The sequence below is a fragment of the Cebus imitator genome, unplaced genomic scaffold, assembly GCF_001604975.1.
Source record: "Cebus imitator isolate Cc_AM_T3 unplaced genomic scaffold, Cebus_imitator-1.0 Scaffold38, whole genome shotgun sequence".
NCBI lineage: Eukaryota > Metazoa > Chordata > Mammalia > Primates > Cebidae > Cebus > Cebus imitator.
Window position 1 is genome coordinate 492,794 of NW_016107353.1, and position 18,710 is coordinate 511,503.

At 44.5% G+C, this 18,710-nt stretch overlaps 2 protein-coding genes across 2 annotated transcripts in view; both read right to left on the reverse strand.

The window, feature by feature from the left end:
• Positions 1-745: 745 nt before the first annotated feature.
• On the reverse strand, positions 746-13,306 carry RABIF (RAB interacting factor). Its single transcript, XM_017525327.2, has 2 exons — positions 12,683-13,306; positions 746-1,513 (listed from the first exon to the last, which is right to left on the reverse strand). The coding sequence occupies exons 1-2, from the start codon at positions 12,986-12,988 to the stop codon at positions 1,268-1,270; spliced, it is 552 nt and encodes a 183-aa protein (XP_017380816.1). The 5' UTR covers positions 12,989-13,306; the 3' UTR covers positions 746-1,267.
• Positions 13,307-15,156: 1,850 nt separating this feature from the next.
• Positions 15,157-18,710, reverse strand: part of KLHL12 (kelch like family member 12) — a 39,069-nt gene continuing 35,515 nt past the window's right edge. The window contains exons 8-11 of the mRNA XM_017525326.2: positions 18,611-18,710; positions 18,207-18,305; positions 17,284-17,470; positions 15,157-16,713 (exon numbers count right to left, since the gene is read on the reverse strand). The exon at positions 18,611-18,710 is cut by the window's right edge and continues 3 nt beyond it. Coding sequence (XP_017380815.1) covers positions 16,587-16,713; positions 17,284-17,470; positions 18,207-18,305; positions 18,611-18,710 — 513 coding nt within the window. The 3' untranslated portion in view covers positions 15,157-16,586. The remainder of the gene's footprint in view (positions 16,714-17,283; positions 17,471-18,206; positions 18,306-18,610) is intronic.

An 18,710-nucleotide genomic window follows, 5' to 3' on the forward strand; every position in this document is an offset into this window, starting at 1 on the left:
CCATGACGACCATGCCCAGTATGTTTAGTAAATGATGATACTATACATTAAAGAAGTCTTGCCTACGAACAAAGGAAGAAAGTTACCTGTTCAGGCCGGTTGTGGTGGCTTGCACCTGTAATCCCAGCACTTTGGGAGGCCAAGTCAAGCAGATCACCTGAGGCTGGGGGTTCGAGACCAGCCTGACCAACATGGAGAAACCCTGTCTCTACTAAAAGGACAAAATTAGCCGGGCGTGGTAGCGCATGCCTGTGATCCCAGCTACTCAGGAGGCCAAGGCAGGAGAATCGCTTGAACCTGGGAGGCAGAGGTTGCGGTGGGTCAAGATGGCGCCACTGTACTCCAGCCTGAGCAACAAGAACAAAACTGTCTCAAAAAAAAAAAAAAAGAAAGAAAGAAAAAAGGAAAGTTACCTGTCCAGATGGGGCAAATTATAAACTTGTGTATAATTTGGCAAAGGCCTAACCCTCATATCCTACACCCTCCACTCTGATCCTGAGAGCGCCTGGGTAAACAGCCAGGGCTGGGTCTTCCTTGAGTGACTGCTAGATGGGGTTAAAGATTTGCTTTTCACCTTCTAGGCTACAGCAGTGAGGAGCTAATATAAAAAGAAACCACAAGATTTCAAGGCTAGAGGGACCACACCCATCTTCACAATAAAATGTCATTCTCAACCTAGAGCAGAGGCGCTCAAACATGGTATTAGAGCTGTGTCCAAAGTAATGTTTCTGGTTGGTGGTTTAAATACTGAGTTTTGTAAATGCTTTACTTTTAGAAAGGGTACGTTACTGTAGATCACAAGTGTAGCCATACAACAAAGCCACTTTCAGATGTTTGTATGCTTTCTTGAATGAGAAAAAGGCAGACTTTCAACTATTAGCACATAAGCATCTTTTGCCATGTGTCATCACTGCCAAAAGGTTGAACACTTCTCTTTTAGAGCAAGAAAAAGAGGGAGCCCCTGGGTAAAACAGAGCCTAGGCAGAATGCCAGGGAAAAGACAAGATTTGTGGAAGCGCAGTGTTCCAAAACTGGGGGAGAAAAGGGAGCTTAGGAAATGTGATGCAAGTGAACTAAGCAGGAGGAATGTACGTGAGGCTTTAGGAAGCAGGGTGAACCCTCTGCATGTTCAAGTGGACATGCTGGTACTCGGTGTTTATATTAGCATAGAGAAGAAGGCAGCGGAACAGTTACACCACATTAAATGCCAGTTCTTGTGGGGAACAAGTTTATCTTTGGGGGTGGAGCTGAGTACCCCTCCCCTCAGTTACTCATGGGAAACTCGTTCCAAGGCCACATAGAAACTGTTCTTGTCATCTAGGCAATGCCAGCCAATTGGTCCAATTTCACAGTCTGCGCAGACCAGAAACTTGATGTTGCCCACGTCCTTGGTGAAGCCCACGTTCTCAAAAATGAACATGTCCTCAACCAGCCAGTGTTCCTGAAGGAGATCGCCTTCGGGATTGCTGCCGTCAGACAGAGCTGGCTTCTTTCTCATGGAGGGAAGGAAGAGCTGCAGTGGGAGAGAACATAAAGAACACAGAAGTTGAACTGGTCCCGTTCTATCAATACCGCATTCTCGGTACACTTCACATTGCTCCCTGGCAGGAATGACAAACTGAAAAAGAGAAGCCCTCTCGTTAAGCTGCACACGATGATGCTGGGTGGCTCTTTTTTGCCTCTGGTCCCTGCCCTGATTCTTAAGAGAAATGAAAGAGAGCCGCCAGCTGGGTGGTCTGGGAACTTGGCCTCACTGCTGTCTTCACCATGGGCCCCACGCGGTCCTAGTCTCCCAGCTCATTATGCTTTGGACAACGCTGGCTTTCCTGCCATCCTCAAACAGCGTTAGTCCGCTGTGCCTCAGATCTTGGCACGGCTGGCTCCTCCTCGGGAGTCAGCCCAAACGTAGCCTTCTCAGGAGGTCTTCTCTAACCAAACAACCTGAATTAGCTTTACTTACTGCCCACTGTATTTTTTTTTTTAAGAGTTTATTGAGGTATAATTGACACATGAATTGCACACATTTTAAATGCACATCCGCTTGAGCAACATAATGAGACCTATTCTCTACCAAAAGTATTTCGAAAAAATTAGCCAGGGCTGGGTGCGGTGGTGCATGCCTGTAATTCCAGCGGTTTGGGAGGCTGAAGCAGGAGGATCTCTTGAGCTCAGGAGTTCAAGACCAGCCTGGGCAACATAGTGAGACCCGATCTCTACAAAAAATACAAAAATTAGCTGGCTGTGGTGGTGCAACGCCTGTAGTCTCAGCTACTCATGGGCTGAGGTAAGAGGATCGCGTGAGCCCAGCAGGTTGTAGAGGCTGCAGGTGAGCTGAGATCACACCACTGCTCTTCAGCCTGGGCAACAAAGCAAGACTCTGCCTCAAAAAAAAAAAAAAAAAAAAAAAAAAATAGCTGGGCATGGTGGCGAATGTCTGTAGTCCCAGCTATACAGGAGGCTGAGGTAGAAGGATTGCTTGAGCCGGGGAGATTGAGACTGCAGTGAGCCAAGATCATGCCACTGTACTCCAGCCTGGGTGGCAGAGTGAGATCCTGTCTCAAAAAGTAATAAAATAAAATAAAATAATATCTTTCACTTTCGCACATGTATACCAGTGAAACCATTATCAGAATCAAGATAATGAACACATTCATCTCCCCTGGAAGTCTCTTCATGCCATTCCTACTTGTTTACTTATTGCTTATTTTCTGAAACTATCGTATTAATTTATTGGCTTACTTATTTACCATGTCCATTTGTCTACCTCCACTAGAATATCAGCTCCTAAAAAGCAAGGAGCTTATCTTGTTCATTGCTAGATCTCTAGTGCTTAGAATAGCAACGGGGATGGCGCAGAATCTCAACTATTTGTTAAAAGAATGAACACGGGATAACTGGCTTTGATCTATTCCATCAGTTAGGAAAATACTGGATTTATCTTATAAAAAGGAAAATCTAGTTCTACAGTTTGGAATCGTCAGCTCTAGGATGCTTGCACCCTCCAATCTATAGGACTTCTCAATCATTAGAAGGCGGCCTCTGGCACACACATAATTGCTTTAGTTTCTTCCATATGGATAGTGTATACACCCTTAGCTGTCCCAGACTACTGCAAAATGTAATGCCAGCGAAGTGTGTTACCCTCTGCTCCTCATACGGCTGCTGTCAGATCACTTATTTCCCATTTCCCACTCCACAACATACTTTTTTTTTTTTTTGTAATTAGGGATGGGGTGTCGCTACATTGCCCAGGCTGGGTTTGAACTCCTGGGCTTAAGCAATCCTCCAGCCTCAGTCTCCCACGTAGCTGGGGCTACGCCACAAGCCATTGTGTGATACTGTCATTCCAGTCAATCTTTTTGCCTCATGTTAAACATGTCCTTAACACTTTGTTCTACCTTAAACAAAAACAGGAACAAGCAGAGGCAAAGAGAGGAATCAAAATTAAAGAACCAGGAAACCTGAATTCCAGTCCTAACTGTAACTTTCTGTGGGCCTCAATTTTCCTAAATATATTTCTAGCTTTCACACCCTATATTGTAGGTGTGAAATCTCACACATCTTAACATAGACGGAGTGAACTTCGGTGGACAGGTTAAGACACCTAAACCAATCAACCAAGAATTCAGTGTGTCCAACAAAACAAAAAGAAAATGGACTAAAGCGTCAGCGTTCGGGAGGTGCCCAACAAAAGAACACCACTTCCCACTCTCGGTTCCCATCTGTAGCACAAAGCGTCACCTGTCCAGTTGTCTCTCCTTTGATTTGTGATTGAAAGGTACTACTATTATTATTATTTTTTGAGACAGAGTCTCACTCTGTCACCAGGCTGTAGTACTGTGGCACGATCTTGGCTCACTGCAAGCTCCGCCTCCCGGGTTCAAGCAATTCTCCTGCCTCAGCCTCCCGTGTAACTGGGACTACAGGCGTGCGCCACCACGCCCAGCTAATTTTTTTTTGTATTTTCAGTAGAGACGGGGTTTCACCATGTTGGCCAGGATGGTCTCGATCTCTTGACCTCATGATCCACCTGCCTCGGCTGGTACTACTATTATTAACGCTCCATTCAAGACATCCTTTCGGGTCCTGTTTGCTCTATTCCTCAACATTCCCATTTTTACTTAGATCCTCCAAGTCAGACCCACAAGACTATATCCATATATATGCATATGTATGTGCGTCCCTGCTTGGATCTCAACCTCTTCACTGCAATGCCAAGGACAACTGCTAGGGCCAGGAGATTGGATATAACATCTGGAATATAATGAGGATTTCTAGACAGACTACTGGGAGGTAGAAACAAAAAAAAGTTAGTATGTAATTTGAGGCAAACTCGACCTGGTGCAAAGTTGCCAGTGACATCCCTGAACAGATGGGTTACCTTTGCTCTGTCAGGACCCCAGCGAATCCTGGACCACCTCTTCAGAAATAGATGGAACACCACAACTCAGTGAGACTCTGCTGATATACCACTAACAGCACCCTCTTATAAATAAAATACTACCTTTCTTATTGTAAAAATACATTCTCATTATAGAAAACTTGGCAAGCATGCTACAATATAGATGAGAATAAAAACTGTTCCAATACAGAGTACACTTCTGTTCACTTTTTTGTCATTTTTCCCCTTCTGGGGGCTACTTGTGGTGGTTTCAAAACACATCCGAAAATTCTCTGATAATCCCTTCACCAAGAGTGGAGTCCATGCCCCTCCCTCTGGTCTGGGCAGGCCATGGTGATTGCTTGATGGTGATTGCTTGATGAACATATGCTGGTTAGAAAATGGCACACAACTTTTGCCATTTCTCGTGGGACACTTTCGCCCAGTGAGAACTGCCTCACTAAGGTAGTCAACCCCTAAATTCCTCAGCAAAATACATCATTGTTTGGGCTGGGTGGTGGCTCACGCCTGTAATCCCAACAGTTTGGGAGGCCGAGGCAGGCAGATCACCTGAGGTCAGGAGTTCAAGACCAGCCTGGCCAACATGGCAAAACCCCGTCTCTACTAAAAATATAAAAATTAGCTGGGCATGGTGGTGGGCACCCATAATCCCAGCTACTCAGGAGGCTGAGGCAGGAGAGTTGCTTGAACCTGGGATGCAAAGATTGCAGTAAGCCGAGATCACGTCACTGTACTCCAGCCTGGGTGACAGAACAATATTGTCTCAAAAAAAAAAAAAAAAAAAAAAAAAAATCACGGTTCTGAAGTCACTGTTTGGGGGTGATTTTGTTGAATAGTAATAGATAATAGCAATACTTACATAGCTGAGATACGTATTCCATTTTGATTCCTGATTTTTTTTTTTGTGGTAAAATATGAAATTTGCCATTTTAACCATTTTTAAGTGTTCAGTTCAGCATCTTTAAGTACATTCACACTGTGGTGCAACCACCCCACCAACCATCTTCAATCTTTCTCATCTTCGCAAACTCTGTACTCATTCAACAATACTCCCATCCCCTTCCCCACAGCCCCTGGCAACCACTGTTCTACTTCCTCTCCATGACTTTGACTACTCTAGGTACCTCAGAGAAGTGAAATCATGCAGTATTTGTCCTTTTGTGACTGGCTTTTTTCACTTAATGTCCTGATTTTTTTTTTTTTTTTTTTTTTTTTTTTTTTTTTTTTTTTTTTAGGCAGTCTTACTCCGTCAACCCAGGCTGGAGCATGGTGGTATGATCTCAGCTCACTGCAACCTCTGCCTTCCAGGTTCAAGGGATTCTCCTGCCTTAGCCTCCCGAGTAGCTGGGCTTACAGGCACACACCACCACACCTGGCTAATTTTTCATATTTTTCGTAGAGACGGGGTTTCACCATGTTGGCCAGGCTGGTCTCAAACTCCTGACCTCAGGTGATCCTCCCAACGTGCTGGGATTACAGGTGTGAGTCACTGCTCCTGGCCTGATTTTTTCAATTAAAAGTTTATTGCGATAACTGCTGGTTCACATGTAGTTACAGGAAATACAGAAATTCCATGTAACTTTCACCCTGTTTCACCCAAAAGTAACATTTTACAAAACTATGTGCAAAATGACAATCAGGAGAGAAACACTGATACAACCACACACCTTATTCAGATCTCCCCAGTTTACTTCTACTCACGTGTGTATTTAGTTCTATACAATTTTACTCCACGTAGGTTTGTGTTTCCATCAACATGGTTAAGTTCCATCACCATAAAGATCCCTCCTTACCCTTTTATAATCATGCTCATCAAACACCGCCCACTGCATGCCTAACTCCTGGCAACCACTAAGCTGGTCTCCATTTCTAAAATTCTGTCATTTCAAAAATGTTATATAAATGAACCATACAGTACGGAACCCTCTGAAACTAGCTTTTTTTTCACTCAAGTCACTGAGATGCATCCAAGTTATGTGCATCAATAGTTCCTTCTATTTTTGTTGCTAAATAGTATTCCGTGGTACAGATGTACCGATCTGTTTAACCATTCACCTGTTGAAGGGCATCTGGGCTTTTTCCAGTTTGGGGCTATCATGAATAAAGCTGCTATGCACATTTATGTATAGGTTTTGGTGTGAACATAGGTTTCATTTCTCTGGGAAAAAGACCCCAGAGTGCTGGGTCGTTCTGTGAAGCGCACATTTAGTTTTATAAGAAACTGCCCTTGGTTACTGCCCTTGGGGTCCTCTGCCCTCAAAGTCCTAACCCAACACTGTCCTATACTTTCCCTCCCACAGGCCAGTCTTTCACTGCCCACTCCTGCCACAATGCTCCCCTGACCCCCTAAAAATATACAACAGCATGCAACTTTCTTCTCCAGCATCATCTTCCTTTTCCTACATTTTCAGGCTCTTTGGAGTCTCCTGTTTTCTTTGTCTTCACAGAAATGAGGCTCTGGCTGAAGACACTGCCACAAACCCAGTGGCCACTGTCCATCCTCTGACACTCCATATCCTTCAGGATCTGGGGCTGGGAATCAGTGTCCTCCTTGCTCCCAAAAGTAGTTCCCAAATCATGACTCCTCCTCTGCTCACCTTTGCTCCTTTAAGGTTTCTGCCATCTGGCAACCCCTCAGGGGTGTCTGAGGAAGCTCTAGTTACTCCTATCCACAGCTGACTGGCACCTGGCTCAATTTTCCTTTTGATTCCATATCTCACCCCCAGTCACGGGCTTCTACCCCGCATGGAGAGGACTGATCCCAAAGCTCCCTCCCCTCTTCTATTCCAATCTTCTTAATCCCACCTTGGCCTCACTTCTTGTCATTTTTACACACTCCAGGTCCTGGCCAACTTGAACGTTTCAATTCTTCAAACATCCCATGCTTTCTCTCACAACTATGAACCAACACACTGCTGCACCATGCCTCTACTCAGCTCAATTACCACTTCCTCCACCAGAAACTGGGTAAGATTCTGAGAAGCACTGAGTTTAAGGGTATGAACTTTTATTTTTCTTTTTTGTGAGACAGGGTCTCTCTCTGCTGCCCAAGGTAGAGTGCAGTAGCGCCATCTCAGCTCAGTGCAACCTCTGCCTCCTGAGTTCAAGAGATTCTCCCACCTCAGCCTCCCGAGTAGCTGGGATTACAGGCCTCCATCACTATGCCCAGCTAATTTTCCTATTTTTGGTAGAGATAGGGTTTCACCATGTTTGTCAGGCTGGTCTTGAACTCCTGACCTCAGGTGACCCACCCGCCTCAGCCTCCCGAAGTGCTGGGATTACAGGCATGAGCCACTGCAACTGGCCCCAGGATATGAACATTGCATATGTGAAACCAATTATATGACTTAAAAAGAACACATCAAGTCCAACATAGTTTAAAGGTAAAAATAATAGAACACAAATTACATGCTGCACAAATAGCAGAGTGACGGTGCCAACTGAATATACTGCTCTACTGTATCCATGCTAATTAGTATACTGGACTAATAGCTTTTATTCACTAATTATTTAAACTCCAGTATTTACTCAGTTCTCACTTACGTGCACAGTCTAGACATAAGAGATACAGAAGCAGACAGGACACAGGACCTAATAGTCTAGTGGTATAAACAACAAATCATGCAAATCATTTCCTAAGGCTGACTGAGATGATAGATGGGAGACTACTTTGTAGTCTTTGGGCCAAGGTTTCTCAACCTGGGCACTACTGACATTCTGGGCTGCAGAATTCATCATTGTTGGGGGGCTGTCTTGTGCATTATTAGATGCTTAACAGGGTCTGGGCACAGTGGCTCATGCCTGTAATCCCAGCACTCTGGAAGGTGGAGGCGGGTGGATCACCTGAGGTCAGGAGTTCCAGACCAGCCTGGCTAACATGGTGAAATCACATCTCTACTAAAAAATGTAAAAATTAGCTGGGTGTGGTGGCATATGCTTGTAATCCCAGCTACTCATTATAATGCTTGAACCTGGGAGGCAGAGGTTAAGTGAACAGAGATTGTGCCACTGCACTCCAGCCTGGCAACACAGCAAGACTCCATCTCAAAAAAAAAAAAAAAAAAAAAAAAAAAGAAAGAAAGAAAGAAAGAAAGAAAAAGATGATTAAAAGCATTCCTGGCTTCTACCCACTAGATGCCAGCAGCACACCCCCCTAATTCTGACAACTAAAAATGTCTCCAGATATTGCTAAATGTCTTTTGGAGATCTGGGTGTGGGGGACGGAATCGAGAAACACACTGCTTTAGACTAAAGAGCTGTGGAATATAAGACACAGTAAGAGGCAGGCCCTGGATCACCTCAAGGTAGGACTGGCAGTCTAGCTCTCCGATTGTTCCCGTCTGCAGACTACTAGGCTCTTCTCTTCCACTGGGGGGAGCAAGAGAGAAAGCTGCAGGCCACCTCTAACCAGGACTCCTTACACACCCTTCTCCAGGCTTAACTGCTGGGAGTGCTCCTTTAACACCTGCAAAGATGAGTAACAGCCCTGCTATAATTGCCCTAATGGTGGTTTATCTGCAATATTTCAGTTACGACAAAAAAGAGCTACCCTAAAACTTTAGGGGGTTTACCCCAAAGCTTCAGTTAAGGAGCTTGGCATCTCAGAAGCTCCTTGCTCTCTGTAAGGACAGAACTGTTTTTCTCCACCTTAAAATATGTGACACAGAGCAGAGGAGGGACTAATAACTGTTAGAATCTCCCAGGAAATTTTTTTACCTTCTATTGACATCATGTCCTAGAGGTTATATTTTTGCTGAAATTTGTATTTGAGGAAAGAAAGGAGAAAACAATCAGGACAGGAGTCAGAACACTGGGTTAGACTACAGCTGAGTTGCTAGAGTCCAGAAAGGGGACAGGATTCTTCCAACAGTTCTTTCTCAGGAAATAGGAAATTTCCAGAAATGTTGAAGCCATTGTTAAAAACAACAAAAAAACCTTTTTGTCTTTTTAAAAGAGGGAAAACATTTTTAAACACATAAAATGCATTAAAAAATTATTAGGCCTCTTTCTAGAAAATAGGAGCCACTGTGTCAGTTGAGAAACAAAAAGAAATGTAACATACATAATTTATTTTGCCCACACAATTTTTTGCAAAATCAGTTTAAAAAAGTATCAAACAAGAATTAATAATTTTGGCTGATTGGAGGCTGCAGTGAGCCATGCTTGTGTCACATACTCAAGTCAGGTAACAGCAAAACAGGGAGGGAGGGAGGACGGAAGACGGAAAGAAAGAAGGAAAGAGAGAGGAAAGGGAAAGGAAGGGAAGGTAAAAAAAGATCCTGGCCAGGCACAGTGGCTCACACCTGTAATCCCACCACTTTGGGAGCCCAAGGTGGATGGATCACCTGGGCCCAGGAGTTTGAGACCAGGGGCAATACAGGGAGCTCATCTCTCTCTGTTTTTTTCTGTTGTTGTTTTGTTTTGTTTTGAGACAGAATCTTGCTGTCACCCAGGCTGGAGAGCAGTGGTGCACTTGGTGATCTTGGCTCACTGCAACCTCCGCCTCCCAGCTTCAAGCGATTCTTGTGCCTCAGCCTTCCAAGTAGCTGGGATTACAGGTGCCCACCAACACACCCAGATAATTTTTGTATTTTTAGTAGAGACAGGATTTCACCATGTTGGCCAGGCCAGTCTTGAACTCCTGACATTGCACTCCAGCCTGGGCAACATGAGTGAAACACCATCTCAAAATATAAAAATAAAAATAAAATAGGCTGGGCGCGGTGGCTCATGCCTGTAATCCCAGCCCTTTGGGAGGCTGAGGCGGGTGGATCACGAGGTCAAGAAATCGAGACCATCCTGACTAACATGGAGAAACCCCATCTCTACTAAAAATACAAAAATTAGCCGGGCATGGTGGCACGTTCCTGTAGTCCCAGCTACTTGGAAGGCTGAGGCAGGTGAATTGATTGAACCCAAGACATGGAGGTTGCCGTGAGCCAAGATCATGCCACTGCACTCTGGCCTGGCAACAGAGGGAGATGTCTCAAAAAATAAATGAATAAAATCAATAACTATGAAAAAAATTAAGAATTTAAAAAAATATATAAACTCCATTAAGAAGTCTCTTAATTTATGTCAGTTTATAAAATTAGACAAAACCAGGCTGTGCGCTGTGGCTCATGCCTATGATTCCAGCACTTTGGGAGGCCAAGGCATGCGGATCATGAGGTTAGGAGTTTGAGACCAGCCTGGCCAACATGGTGAAAACCCATCTCTACTAAAAATACAAAAATTAGCTGCACATGGTGGTAATCCCAGTTACTAGGGAGGCTGAGGCAGAAGAGTGGCTTGAACCCAGGAGGCATAGGTTATAGTGAGCTGAGATTGTGCCACTGCACTCTAGCCTGGGTGACAGATCAAGACTCCATCTCAAAAATAAATAAATAAATAAAAATTTAGAACCTTGCCATGGAAAAGGAGTATGGGAACTAACCTATATAATGGGCTACATACTAGGCACAGTGCCAAGTGTTTTCATACAAATTCTTCCCTCTATCATCACCATCATTTTACACCAAGCTTCCAAGCTTGTCCAACCTGCAGCCTGCATATGGCTCAGAACGGCTTTGAATGAGGCCCAAAACAAATTCGGAAACTGTCTTAAAACATTATGAGATTTTTTTTTTTGCCTTTTTTTTTTTTCTTTTTAGCTCATCAGCTACTCTTAGTGTATGTTGTATGGCCCAAGACAATTCTCCTTCCAATGCGGCCCAGCAAAACCAAAAGACTGGACACCCCTGTTTTACACAACAGCATCCTGCATCTTATGGAGTTTAAATAACTTTATTTTTTTTAATTTTTTACTTTTTTGGTTTTTTTTCAAATTCGAGACAGTCTCACTGTTGCTCAGGCTGGAGTGCAGTGATGCAATCTCAGCTCACTGCAACCTGCGTCTCCCAGGTTCAAGCGATTCTCCTGCCTCAGCCTCCAGAGTAGCTGGGATTGCAGATGAGTGCCACCATGCCCAGCTAATTTTTGTATTTTTTTTTTTTTTTAAGTAGAGACAGGGTTTCACCATGTTGGCCAAGCTGGTCTCGAACTCCTGACCTCAGGTGATCCACCAGCCTTGGTCTCCCAAAGTGCTGGGATTACAGGCATGAGCCACCACGCCCGGCCTAAATAACTCTTTCAGTGTTAATGAATGATAAAGTCAGGATTTAATTCCACGTATATTTTAATTCCAAGATCCATGTTCTTTCCACTGACTCCATAATGCCACTAACCTCGTAAAATCAATCGACAACTCTACTCCCAAACCTTGGAAGTCTTAAAAGAACGCTGGGAGCTCCACCAATATCTAGATCAAAATTCATCAATATACCTACAAAACAACATACACAGATTCCTTTTTTCCTCCTTTGATGAAAGGCTGTTTTGGAGGTATGGGGGATTCTTGCTCTTCTACTAGACATTACACTCCACGATCTGTTCCACCACGTGAAATTATAAAATGATCTGCATATTTTTAGAAATAATTTTGAATGACAGGACGTCCCTATGGTTGAAATGACATTATACTTGCACTTCAATACAGAGTTGACCGAAATAATTTTTTTTTCAACTTTTTCACTTGGGGTCATGTGGTAGGAAGGGTATTAAAATCCCTAAACTCAAGGGAAAAAAAATTGTTTTTCTTTAAAATTTACTTCAGGACGTCAGGTATCTATCGCATTTGAAATACGATTCATCTGGAAAACGTTAACTTCCTCGGTATGCAGGTTAGCGGCGTTATTTTGCCGCGTCCCCTACACCAGTTGTTTCTGGGGCTCCTTCGTGAAACAGACAGGTGACTGCCATAAACGAGACGGAGAATTCAGGACTGGCGGGTGGGGTCTGGAGTAGGACTGGAACCCCGCCACATCCGCGGTGAGCGGCGGCCGAGAGGCACCTGCCAGGTCCTGCAGGCTGGCGGGAGCTCCGGGAGCCGGAATGGGGCGCCTCCCTTCTACGCGCCCGCGAAGCAACGGCCCTGGACCGCGGCAGGGCGCAGGGCCCGCACTCGCGGCGGCCCCGGGGGCGGAGGGCCGGGCAGGCAGGACCGGGTAGCCCAGGAACGGATTGCGCAGCAAAAGATCCCGGGGCGGGATCCGGTTCTCTCCCTCGCTGCCGGTGGCCCCAGGGGCGGAGCCTCGCAGAGCGGAGGCCCGAGGGGCGGGGCTTAAGGCCGCGCGAGGAGGGCGCGGTCTCCGGAAACTCAGGAGCTGGGGTTCAGATTCCGACCGCGGCGGCTCGTCTGGGAGACTGTGGGTGTAAACGCCCTCCAACCTGCCTCCCTACCTGTCGGCGCGAGAAAAGAGCGGTCCCTGGCTGCAGCACCCGGGAGCCGCAACGCTGGCACAGCACCGCCTTCCGGTTTCGGCCCTCGGCTGACACTAACTCGCTCAGCTGCTCTGCCGGTTCCATCGCCGCTGCCGCCACAGGCTCCTCAACCACGGGCGCGCAGGCGCTGTCTTTGCTGCGTTGATCCTCACTGCGCTGGCGCGGCTTGGCAGAGGCGGGAGCGGGGAGCGGACGGTCACTACTTCTGTGCGCAGGCGCCCGCTTCCCCTGTCTGGACTCTACTGCGCAGGCGCCTTCATTCATTGCCTAACCTGAGTGGCTAGGTGTCGACAGGCTTTGTGACAGGGACACTTCTCGGGACCAGTGACACATCTCCTTACCCACCTGGTCACTGTGCTTAATAGTAAGACCTAAACAAATAAATCATTACGTTGACCTTACTGTTTAGTTTTCTGAGATCTGAATTTAGTCTCCTGAATGAATGGGGACTTTATTAGGGGCAATGTGAAGGGAATCTGGGTCGGACATCCCCTCAAATTTTAGCCACATTAGCTTCTTCTATAGGAAACTACTTAGAGGGGCAGGTATCTTTTTGGTACTGGAAAAAAGATGTGTGGAAGCTGTAATTGGCCGCTTCTAATCATTGTGACCATTTACTATGCGGCAAAATGTGTCAAAGCGCCTTTAGAAACGTGTTGAATCATCACAGTTTCCTTATGGGGTCGGCACTCTTGTGCACAAAATGAGAAAGGTAAAGATCAGAAAGGTTGCAGCACAACTCTAAAGCCACTGCTCTTAACTAGGATTGTTGGGAAAGCAAGGTTATTTCAGACAGAACAGTATTGTATATGAACAAGGGTGAGAACAAATTTAGGAATGGTTAGTAGACCGCTGTGGCTGACCCACAAACCTGGGGAGAAGTGATAACAGAGTTAGGTAAAATCAGGAAGGTACAGTGGGCCCAGAGCTCCATGGATCTAATGTCATGCTAAGGAATTTTACATTTATAATATGAACAATGGGAATCTGTGGAATTTTAGGCCAGAAATAACTTCAGTATTTACTGTCTGCTGTATGTTAAGTACTTCCGTGCTTTAGAAAGATAACCTATGACTAAATGGAGAGGCTAGATTGAAGAGAGAAATAGAGGTAGGGATATCAAGTGGCTGTTAACCTTAGGGTCTAGCTGAGAAAGGCCCTGAAGCTAGCAGAGGGAATGAAGATAGGGGAATGGACTTGGAACAATTAAAATTGTATAGAACTTAGAAACTAGCTGGATGTCTGTATTGTGATGGGGGTGACACAAAGCAACTGCTAGTTTTCCTAGGTTAGATAACCAAGTAGCTGGTTGCCAGTGGTGGAAGCTTAAAAACATTAAGATGTTGGCCGAGCGCGGTGGCTCATACCGGTAATCCCAACACTTTGGGAGGCCGAGGAGGGTGGATCATGAGGTCAAGAGATTGAGACCATCCAGGCCAACATAGTGAAACTCCATTTCTACTAAAAGTACAAAAAATTAGCCAGGTGTGCTGATGCGCACCTGTAGTCCTAGCTACTTGGGAGGGTGAGGCAGGAGAATCGCTTGTACCTGGGAGGCAGAGGTTGCAGTGAGCCAAGATCACACCACTGCACTCCAGCCTGGTTACAGAACGAGACTCCGTCTCAAAAAAAAAAATTAAGATAACCCACCAAATTAGGGGTATCTCTGTGTATGTATGTGAGTACATGAAAGTGTGTATGATTGTGAAAAGAGTGAAAAAGGAGCTATTAAGTTTTACGTGTTGATTTTTCTGTATAAGATTCAGTGGCTGCAGTGTATGAACTATTTGTGAAATTGGTCTGAAACTAATTTGTCAGCACTGAAGACAGCATAGGAGCCATCAGTCCTTCAGCCTCTCCTGGATCTCTTCTTGAGATAGGAAGAGCCACGTTTTATAGGCTGTGGTTTAATTAGCAGGCGCAATCCATCTGCCAAAGTTGGCAGGCATCTTTAGGGAAAATAACTTCCTCCTGTGGCTTCTCCTTCCTTTTGCTCTGGAAGCATCAGGATTGTTGCAGTTTTGCAGGCCTTCTGCATAGCTGTTAATATCACATGCCATAATTCAAAGCAAATGGAAAAAAGGCCTGGCATGACTGAAACCCTAAAATTCAAGTGGGTGCTAAGTGAATTCAAGACGTCTCTTCTTTACTCCTTTGGTTTTCAAGTAACTCTAAGCATGAGAGGGGCTAATGAATATGGCAAATTAGGTAAATATTTTACTAATGAGAATCTCCATAGTGTAAAGTGGCTGCCTCTGAATCTCCATAGTGTAAAGTGGCTGCCTCTTACCTGTGTATAACAGAGAAATAGCACAACTAGTTTGCAAACACACAAGTTGAACAGGCTGAAGACACAGGAGTTACAGCTGATCCCTACATCTTTCCCTCCCAAGTATCTGCTAAAGGCAATGCTGGTTAGCCACAAACTCTCAGCATTTGAGACCGTTGATTTTTAATATTTTCTTAAAAAAATACAAAGGAAATTAACTCTGTAGGTCAATACGATTCAGGGAAAAAGGGAAAAATGGAATTTCAGAGCAAAGGTTGTTTAGGTTATCACATTCCCACACTCCCAATACCCATAAAACAAGAATTTCACTCCATGACATAGACAACATTGAATAATAGCTCAGAAATGTTGATAGCTGAGGTACTGAAACTGACAAAAGGATTTTGGTTGTCCTTGATTATTCTGTCCTGTGATGAATAAAATCTACACTAAAGGACAGATAAGGGAAACTTATAGCAGAAAAAAGACTAAATGTACCAAACACAGCAGTACAAACCACTCCTTGGCAGAAGTGTACTCCTAAAAGAATGGGCAGTAATCAGGTAGCTAAACTACTGGGCTACTGTCACTCCCAGCCCATCCCCAAATAAATAGTGTGGAAGTGTAACAGTGTAGTAGTATTTGATTCAACAAAGAAAGGCTTTCACCCCCATTCAAGGCAAACATTGCCATGGCTAGATGAGCCCTGGCAGGGAATAAGACTGTAGAATCACAGGTACTTCTAGTTTATCCCCAGTTATACTGAACTCCCACATTGATGCCATCTTGTCTCATCCCAACATTTGTTCACTGTTATCTCCAGTGCTAAAATGCATAACATTCTACTTTAGAAAGACCTTGGGGAAATAAAAAGATCCTTCAAATGATATATACCCTTCTCAGTCTTCCAGGTTATGTAATACTTCAGTGCTGTTCTAGGTTCACTCACATTCCATCAAATTCAGTTGATTCACTTATTCTAACTTCAATTCTGATATACCAACCCTATCCCTGACAAGAAATGTCAGATGAGTCTCTCTCCCTTGTCCCCAAAGTTTTATGGGGCTCTCCCTTCTGTTTTCCTCTAGAATGGAACTGTGTTGCCTCTAGCTACCTGTAGATTAGAAAAGGTATCTTTTCTTGGGAAAAAAAAAAAAGACTTGGATTTTACCAGGTTTACTTAAACTGGTACCTTTCCAATCATCTAGGTTGGATATTGCCCACATCTAGTAGGCTATACTCACCTTCGTTCTCTGCAACATATGAGGCACAACATACATACAGTACACTGAGCATGTGGTAAGTTAGAAACGACAGGAAAGTGCTCCCCAAGGCAGTGGGAGAGGCGATCTGGTCTCTCACATCCATTCAATCTGCATTCTTTTCCCTGGAGTACCTGCTGGCCACCCTTCTCAGGAACAATAACCAGGACAAGGCGGAATATGTGTCAAATAAGTACAATCATCATTGCACTGGTGCCTGTAATCACCCTATGCACATACTGAGAAACAGACATTTTGGAAAGGATTCTTGATTCTCCCACTAACTGTCCACCAGACTGGTCACTAGTTCTGGATGGTGCTCCAACAATGGTCACTTCTCACGGAGAACACACACACCAGCATCACAGCGCTGGGTTCCCATGGATGTCACGACTTCCCAGCTGTCGATGATAGGGTCGTAACATTCAATACTACTTAGCAGGGAATTACCATCATATCTGAGTGGGAAAGAGGCAAAAGAAAAAAATGAGTCAGCTGCGTGCAGTGACACGTGCCTGTAATCCCAACTATGAAGGAGGCTGAGGTAGGGGGACTGCTTAAGCCGAGGAGGGAATTTGAGACCAGCTTGGGCAAAATGGTAAGACCCTGTCTGTCTCAATTAAATTTAAAGAAATAAATTAGCCTTCTATTCTTTTCTACACAAGTTCTTCCTTAAGGCCGCCACTGGAGGCCAGCATGGTGACTCACGCCTGTAATCCTAGCACTTTGGGAGGCTGAGGTGGGAGGATTGCTTGAGCCCAGGAGTTGGAGACCAGCCTAGACAACATAAAAAACTATCCTGGTATAGTGGCATGCACCTGTGGTCCCAGCTACTCAGACTCCAGCCTGGGTGACAGAGAAAGACATTGTCTCTAAAAAATAAAAAAAAAATCTAATTAAAAACAATCAAGTTGCCACTAGAGATGTCTACCCCTACCCAAATCTTGTCTCCATTCAAAAATAAGGATCAGATCACATAGAATCTTGCTCTGGTTACATACTGAGTCTGGAGTTGTTTAAATCCTCACCCTGCAATTGCATAGAGTCTCCCCCGAAGCACTGTGGCCCCTACATAGCATCGTGGAGTGGTCATACTGGTGACAGTTGTCCAGGAATCAGTGCGAATGTTGTATGCTTCAACGGAAGAAAGGTGGGCTGTACCATCAAATCCCCCCACCACATAAATATGGTCATTCAGCAGGGCTACTCCTGCACCTGGGGAAAATGAAGGCATTAGCAAATGAATGGTACTAAGCCTAGAATCTGAGTTACAGAAATAAACTGTGGTCACTAATGGCTGAGTTCTAGAGTAGGTGAGAGGCATGGACTAGACCTAGACAGGCCTAGAATAATCTAGTCCAGCACAAGTCATTCCGTCTATAAACCCTTTGGCTTGGATTTGAAATGATAAAAGATAAATAGAAATGGTTCTCTTCTTTACTCTCATTAACTCAGAGCCCCACCCTTCTCAGAAAAGGAGGAAGTAAAAAAAAGGCAGCAATAAAGGTAGATGGAGGGAAAGGAACTGTGATTATGGTTCTGAAGCAATTTTTACTCAGAATACGTAAACTAGAACAGCACAGTGTTTTCCTTTTCTACATCTCAGCCTGCTCCGCTTCAAAAAGCTCTCGTGAAGGTAAGGTGCTGCTCCTTTGTTCTTATACATTAGAAACGTTATTTAACAAACATTTATTTAACATGTGCTACACAGACAAAATTGTAGTATTCTAAAACACAGGGAGAAAACAAAAACATGAAGGCTTTTGCTTTCAAATTTATAATCTAGTTGTAAGTATAAACTGTCTTTATTCTAATATTTAGAGAAAACAGAGACAAGGAGGAGCAGAATCTCATTTTTACATTAATCTACAGTTTGTCCCTTGCATCACTATTATATATGTAAAGGTCTGACAGCACTGCCTATTGTCTCCTCCCTCAGATTTGATCTTACCAGAACGCTTGGTGGCCATCGGTGTAACAGTAGTCCAATGTCCTGTATGAGGGTCGTATTTCTCAACGGAATTTAAGATATTCAAGCCATCATATCCTCCTGGAAGACAGAGACCACTGCAGGATGAGTGGTAAATCCTCATGCCTATTCCTGGACAGCCTTTCTCCGAGTGCTTCAACTAATTATTTTAGTTTAAATTTTCCCACTAGAGTCCCAAGAGCTCTGATAGTACCCTACTTTCTGCTTATAAGAAAATGATAATCCCAATTAATGGAAAATACATTGACACACCAGGGTTTTAGTTGAAGGGAAGTCTATGGACTTCATTCTGCTAAAAAGGAACCCTTACCCACAATCTACTACCCATTGAGTTCTCTCCCATTCCTGCATCGCAGACTCAATACCTAGACAGTAGATCACTCCACTGGCCACTACGAGTCCGGCACCTTCCCGGGCTGTCTGCATATCTCCCAGCATACTCCACTGGTCAATGTTTGGATCATA

What these genes read in the sequence shown, in the direction of transcription:
- RABIF (XM_017525327.2), bottom strand. Translation starts at nt 12,988, where the DNA reads ATGAATGAAGGCGCCTGCGCAGTAGAGTCCAGACAGGGGAAGCGGGCG. An exon ending in CTCTTTTCTCGCGCCGACAG is followed by an intron (nt 1,514 to 12,682) that starts GTAGGGAGGCAG and finishes CTCCCACTGCAG; the next exon opens with CTCTTCCTTCCCTCCATGAG.